This window comes from Papilio polytes, unplaced genomic scaffold (assembly GCF_000836215.1).
Source record: "Papilio polytes unplaced genomic scaffold, Ppol_1.0 DF824269.1, whole genome shotgun sequence".
Classification (NCBI taxonomy): domain Eukaryota; kingdom Metazoa; phylum Arthropoda; class Insecta; order Lepidoptera; family Papilionidae; genus Papilio; species Papilio polytes.
Genome location: NW_013524935.1, coordinates 5,235,694 through 5,242,865, shown reverse-complemented (window position 1 = coordinate 5,242,865; position 7,172 = coordinate 5,235,694). Strand labels below are relative to the sequence as shown.

At 33.3% G+C, this 7,172-nt stretch overlaps 1 protein-coding gene across 1 annotated transcript in view; it reads left to right on the top strand.

Moving 5' to 3' along the window:
• The window catches only part of LOC106106018 (rho GTPase-activating protein 15-like), a 12,527-nt gene extending 7,194 nt beyond the window's left edge, over nt 1–5,333 (top strand). Inside the window, exons 5-7 of the mRNA XM_013286545.1 lie at nt 484–626; nt 1,131–1,239; nt 4,752–5,333. Coding sequence (XP_013141999.1) covers nt 484–626; nt 1,131–1,239; nt 4,752–4,906 — 407 coding nt within the window. The 3' untranslated portion in view covers nt 4,907–5,333. The remainder of the gene's footprint in view (nt 1–483; nt 627–1,130; nt 1,240–4,751) is intronic.
• The last annotated feature ends 1,839 nt before the right edge of the window (nt 5,334–7,172 follow it).

Below are 7,172 nucleotides of genomic sequence, written 5' to 3'. Positions count from 1 at the left end.
AAAAAATTTGGCATAAGTAGAGGATAGTCTGGAAGAACACAGGCTACTCACTTTTTTTCAATTCCATGCGTGTGGAGTCGCTAGCAAAAGCTAATATAATTTCAGATAACATTTTGTTTGATCTTAGCAAAATACCTTCCTACTTTGTAAACTAGATGGCGTTGTTATAATTTTTTTGCGATGTTTGGTAATTTAAAATATCAATAAGCTATACTGGTTATAAAATGGAGACCGACTAGACGCGGGTTTTTGCGATGTACAGGAGATGGTGGCAAATTGACTTTTTAGCTAGCACTAGCTGTTGCTCGCGACTTCACCAGCATGAAATTAAAAAAATAATAAAACATATAGACTATATTACTCACTGGTAACGTAGCTTTTTAATATTGAAAGAATGTTTGAAATCGGCCCAGTGGTTTTTACGTGAATCGAATACATACAAAAATACAAATCTTTCCCCTTTATAATATTAATATAGATAAGATGTTGTTATATTACGAATAACCAACAGATACACTCGGTCGTTCACACTGACGGTTGGCTACGACACATACCTGCTGCAGGACGAGAGCGACGACAAAGCCAAGCAGTTGCTCCTCCTCATACAAAATATAATATACAACCTCGTAAGTAAGACAAATTACGCGTTGGCACGTCGGACGTACAAGTACTCTTACTAACGACGTGCCAACTCAAAATCTGTCTACACTCCTTTTTTATTAGGAAAAGAACTGAAGAGTTATTTAAGTAATGGAATTCCCCTTCAGGCAATAATCTGAATATATTTCTGTCTTTATACAGGAGTTGGCATGTCGGACGTATGAGTTCAGAAATCTGAAATTATTTGTCTTTATCTAGGAGTTGGCACGTCGGATAGACGAGTACTCTTACTAACGACGTGCCAACTCAAATTCTATGTCCACACTCATTTTCACCAAGAAAAGACCAAAAGAGAGGTTTACGTACAGGAATTCCCTTTTAGGCAGAAATCTTAGCTTATTTCTGTCTTTATCCAGAAGTTGGCACACCAGACGTACGAGTACTCTTGCTGACGACGTGCCAACTCCTGCATCCGTCCTTTGTACTAAGAAAAGAACAGAAGAGATTTAAGTATTTCTGTCTTTATCCAGGGACCTCCGACCCTGGAGGAGTATCCTCCGCAGTACCAGAGCAGCAACACCGACCTGGAGAGCCTGGGCCGCACGCCGCCTGTTGCGAGACACGTACGACATAAGAAAGGTGAGTCTATCTCCCTCTAACATATTAAACATCAAATATCTCGGCCGCTGGGAACATCGCATCGAGCACAGCGCTGTGACGTCGAGCCGATAAGATATTTGAAATGAACTATACATTGAAATCTTTTGACATAATACCACCAAATAAACATAACACATTTTAACAATATTTTTATAAAATATAAACGCCAGGAACAATATCTAGGTAGGAGTAGATGGAGAGTTGCCTAGGTCATCGGATTATTTTTTTTGCATCCCAAAGTATTGTCATTTATTTGTCTATGACTATATAACTATAAAAAAATATTATATTTGTTCCTATTTATATTAATTTTCATACATGTTTTTGTGTATTTGATTACTTTTATCAAAAGTTATTACAAAAAACACACACGAGACATTCAAACGAGTTCAGTTTGCTCTTTGCAATTTTATATGCGTGGATATTTGTCTTGAATTAAATTTAAAAATATAAAAAAAAAACATACGCCTATATTCCTTATAAGGTTTATTACGTGTTTTCCTGGAATTTGAATGATTTGACGGCATTAATGTTGAATTTTCCTTATTCAGTTACTTGACATTGTCATAGACAGACATTATTTTCAAAATAATTAATTTAATAATGTGTTACGATTACTTTTTAATTAACATTAAAATTTTGTGATTTTTTATTTGACTATGATTTGACATTTGAAAATAGTGATGTGCGTTTGAATTATGACTTGCGGTTGTGTCGATGGTTTTCGAATAAAACGATCGTGTAAGATTGTTGTTATATTTTAAAGGTTATTTATTGTTCTATTAATTTTTAAGTAAAGTAATAAATATATAAAGCTAGGTACAGTGAAAAGTAGAAGGTAAAGTTTTCGTAATAAATTTATCTGGGTATTTATTGCAGAACTTTTTCATATATTGCAAAAAAGGTATTGTTTAACTTGTTTTATATGCCACCTGATAAGAGGCTATTTTGAAATAATGAGAGCATTAAAACAAATCGCGTAAATACATTGAAGTATTTTGTAATTTATTCTAAACGAATTGCATAAATTTATGCCCATAATTAAAAAAATATATCGAGAATTTTTTTATCCCTAAGTTTAATAGCGTGAAAATATATAGCCTAAAGCGTGACGTGAGTGTATGGCTTTTTATTTAAAAAAGAATTATTCAAAAATATGCTGTAATTGCTGACATCTTAGGAAACAAAGAAGTATGTGTTTACGCTTTATTATAATAGTATAGATTGCTTATTACAAAACACAATACTAGTGCGATTTGGTCATTACCACGCGATATTAAGGGCCTTATCTTGATATCGAAATCCTCCTATCGTAGATTATGTCCCAGTACTTATAAACCATCCGCGGATGTCGCACGTGTTATAGTGATGTGCCGATGTGAACCGATATTTTTTATACCGATTTTTTTTTTATTCAATGTGATGTTCGTTTTTTTAAAATGGATCACGAATTAGTGCATGTTGTAACCGATTTCTGGCATCTAAAGTCAGAACCAATAATGGATAAACCAAAGAAGAGTCCTACGGAAAAGCATCATTCGAAAATAAAACAGTTTTTTGGATCTCAGCATTTCAGCGGCTCTGTAAAACGTAAAAAAAATATTTGTAAATAACATTCATATTGACGTGTAAAATTATCATATAAATAGCTTATCAATGATTTAACGATTAGTTGATATCGTTATAAAATCGTCTTTTTATAACATCTATTATGGCAACATTAACGCAAACTGAAGAAACAGTTGGCAGTTGTTGGATGCCATTTCATTTTACAAAAAAAAACGTATTGTATAGCATTACCTAGTTAATGTTTTTTTTTTATATATATCATAAGGTGGCAAACGAGCAAGCAGCCACCTGAATCCGCCAAAATGGCGAAGCGACCGCTGCCCATAAACATTCGCAATTGCAGATGCGTTGCCGACCCTTATCCGACGGAGGAAGAGACATACATAAAGAGGATATTTCCCCTTTCTATGCATCTCCTCCACCATCAAATCTACTTCCCCTTCCCATCCTCTCCTTATGAGAAAAGGGTGGTAAAGAGAAAGGGACTTAAATTAGGCCTCCGGTACCACACTCATCAGACGAAACACGGAATTGCTTCCACTTCACGCCTGTCTTCGGTGTGGTCGTGGTATTACACCGGGCGTGCCGGCCCTGCAGTGCTAAGATGTTAAAGCGGGCACTACCATTGCATTTTGTCTTGCAAATTATCAAATTTTTCATTTAATTTCCAAGCATAATAGATTCCATATATCATTGTAACGTCACTATGAGTAATCGAGAAACTCTGTTTATGAAACAAATGAATCACTAGTTTTAAGAAATGACTGGCTGTTTTGGTTTAATTAACAATATTAGTAAATAATTCTTTAATTTGTGGTATGAGACATGACAAGATCCTAATTCATTGAGCTGTATTAAACGATCGGTTGCTTAGAAATGACAGTTTTTGGTTTAGTTTTAAACATAATTTTTGATGTTACTGGCAATTAATTCTATTTAGTACGAATAATCGCCACAGCTGCTGTCAGCGCCACAATTGTTGTGTTTTATAGCCTATCAATTTATAATGGTCAATGTTCCTAGTACTTTTTTTGTTAGAACGTTTTAAGCGTATCGTAACTTTTTGTTTTGGCGTAACCTAACGATATCAATGAAAATTTACGATTATTTTCCATTTATGTACAAAAATAACAATCAAAGTATAAAATATCAAGCATTAATCAATTTATGTTATTATCTTTTTTAGATATCTCTAACGTAATCTATAGTTATCTACAGAACTTGACCAAATTTACAGCTTTTTGTTTTGTTACCTTATAAGAGCATATTTTTAGACAAGACTAGGTTATTAGGAAACACATATCTCTTAATTTTTAATATGTTATATTTACATTTCCTTCACAATGAAACACAACACACATTACAATTTCATATTATTTGTATTCTGAAAAAAAAAATGTTTACCAATAACCAATTCCCGCTTAAATTCGGCCACAATGTTAGAGTGATGTCCGTCTAAATAACGGTTATTTTTTCTGAACGTTACAACGGGACTAATAACGCGATATCGTTTTTCCAAATTTATGAATCGATGATTTTTAATTATCGATTTAAAATGATTGGTTATAGTGATTTTAGGAAGAATTCGTCGATATAAAAGGTAAATAGTTGCAAATCTGTTTCAGATGTTTCTTTATATTATAGTAAAGGTCTGACCCGGTTTTTTTGTGTAACGTAATCGTTTGTTTTAACACCGTTTTTTTGTTATTAAATACTTGAAACCTACCATGTTAGTTATGTAATGTCGTTTATATGTTTAAACGTTGTGACTGTTATTTTCTAACATATAGATAGGTTTACAATGTGGTTTAAGTTGGTTGGGGAATTTGGCCTTCTTTCCTTCTCTATCTTCAACTTCTCGCTTCTCTAACTGTCCTGTCTATTGTTTCTAACACTCTTTACTGTTTCCTTGCCTCTTTCAGCCGGCGGGAGTAGCAACGAGGACCTAAGTGACTCCACTGAGATTTCAACTCAGAAATCTCAAGTGACAAAAGTCCTGAGGAAATTCTTCCCGAAGCGGCCGACGATGGAAGATCTGGTGAAGAAAGGGATTTACAAAGGTTCGAATCCCATATAAATTGTGTAATTATCACTGAAACGGCCCGCACTTAGTTATAAGCGAGTGTAAAGTAACGCGTTAACAGGTACCGTTTTTTAACAGTTATAACGCTTGTGGGAACGGTTATACGTAGTAGCTATTTAGCGTTTCCATTTTTTATGCTTTTGGGTGATGGTTTGCTTGAGTTAGTTTGAGACATTTTTCTTGGTGATGGTTTAATAAATAGATTTTCAGGGCCCTTAAAGAAACAGACTTCGAGAAGTTGAAATATTATTTAAATGTAAATATTTTATTATGAAATGAATAAATGTTTAAAACGGTAAGTTTGATGAAAAAAATATATAAAAAAATCTTGCTTTTAAGTGTGTATAAATTTAGATTTGGATACTGTTTGAAAATTTAGATTTGTTATTATAGATTGCTTTTTTGCCCATAATGTAATTTTTATATTTTGCAAGCTTGAAAATTTAAGATGAAAATCTTTTATACTTTGACAGGTGCTTTTATTATAATATACTAAAATGAATCTTTGCAATAATTAAATGGCTTGTTTTATTTTACCCATCTCCTTTAGCTGTTAGCGGTGGTAGAGTAGTTATTTATAAATATTTTTTCATACATTGATTGAATTTGAATAAATGATTACGTAGAAATTCTAATGTGTAAACACCTTATGATTTTTTCACCGACTTCCCAAAAGAAGGAGGTACTCAATTCGTCTGTATGTTTTTTATGTGTTACGGCATAACTCCGTCGCAAGTGGACTGATTTTGATAATTCTTTCTTATTGCAGGTGCAATATTACCTTTCGGGTTAATAAAAAAATATATAATAATAATAATATTTGGTTGATTTATGGAGTCAAAGACTACGACGTAGTTAAATAGTTTAGCTCAAAATCGCGAGACGACTTTTAGGGTATTTTTGCTTACGTAGCCTAAACTATAAGACTTACATAAAAATGGTGTATGGAAGAATTGTAGCCCTTTAAATTTGCTAAATTAAAGTCCGATAGCATATATCTATCTATTAAGGTTGTCGCACAATAACCACTTGTTTTATTATATCTAAACTTTTTCTCATAAAAGAAATACAGGAATAGTTTATTCCTTATGTTTTGGGTCATCACTATATTATTTTATTTAGATATACGATCTTATAAATACACAGGGGCGTTACAACGAAGGATAGGGGTGAGTTAGAAAATAGAAATTAGTAATAGAAGAGTAGAAAGGATATAAATATACTTCGAAGATCATAGAATATTGGCTAAATACCCCACACACATTCATATCCCAAAAGGATATTTTATTCATTCAAGATTATCATATATGGACATGATTTAATGCTCTTGTAGTTGATTGTGACTTTTGTACAAAGTTAGTTAACCTTTTTTTCTATACAACATAATCTATTCCTTCTTAATCCAAAAGTCCACACAGAAAACAGGCGTGAAGTGGAAGCAATTCCGCGTTTCGTCTGATGAGTGTGGTGCCGGAGGCCTAACTTTAGTCCCTTTTCCTTTCCACCCTTTTCTTAAGGGGAAAGGATGGGAGGGAAAAGTGGATTTGACGGTGGAGGAGACACATAGGAAGGGGAAATGTCCTCTTTATGTGCGTCTCCTCCTCCGTCAATTAGGGTAGGCAACGCATCTGCAATTGCGGATGTTTATGGGCAGCGGTCGCTTTCCATTTCGGTGGATTTAGGTGGCCGCTTGCTCGTTTGTAACCTCGTATTATAAAAAAAAAAAAAAGTATCATCACATAAATTGATAGATGCATTTGGATTTTTAAAAACAAATTATATACCAGGGGTGGTACACATTAACAATCTTTGATAAAAGAATGTAGTTCAGTATATTTTTTATGTTTTGCCTGGCCAATGACTGGATTAATCGACCAATGTTTTGCGATCGAACGATTAACCACCCCTGATATGATAAATTTCTTGGTTATAAAAGGATTAATTTAACTAAAAAGCATGGTTACAGTTTACAACTACACACCATTAACCTCTATAGTTTTATATAAAAATGTACATAGCATTTTTGTAATACTATTTATTATTAATATTTACAATACGACATACAAATTTCCACTCTAATACTCACTTTCCTAGGTTAAATGAGACGATACAATCTCCCTATATAGGTAACATTGAGTACAACATATTCATACTAATATTATAAATGCGAAAGTTTAGATGGATGGATGTTTGTTAGAGTTTATAGCCTAAACGGCTCAACGGATTACGAAGAAATTCGCATTAGTGGATAGTCTGTAGG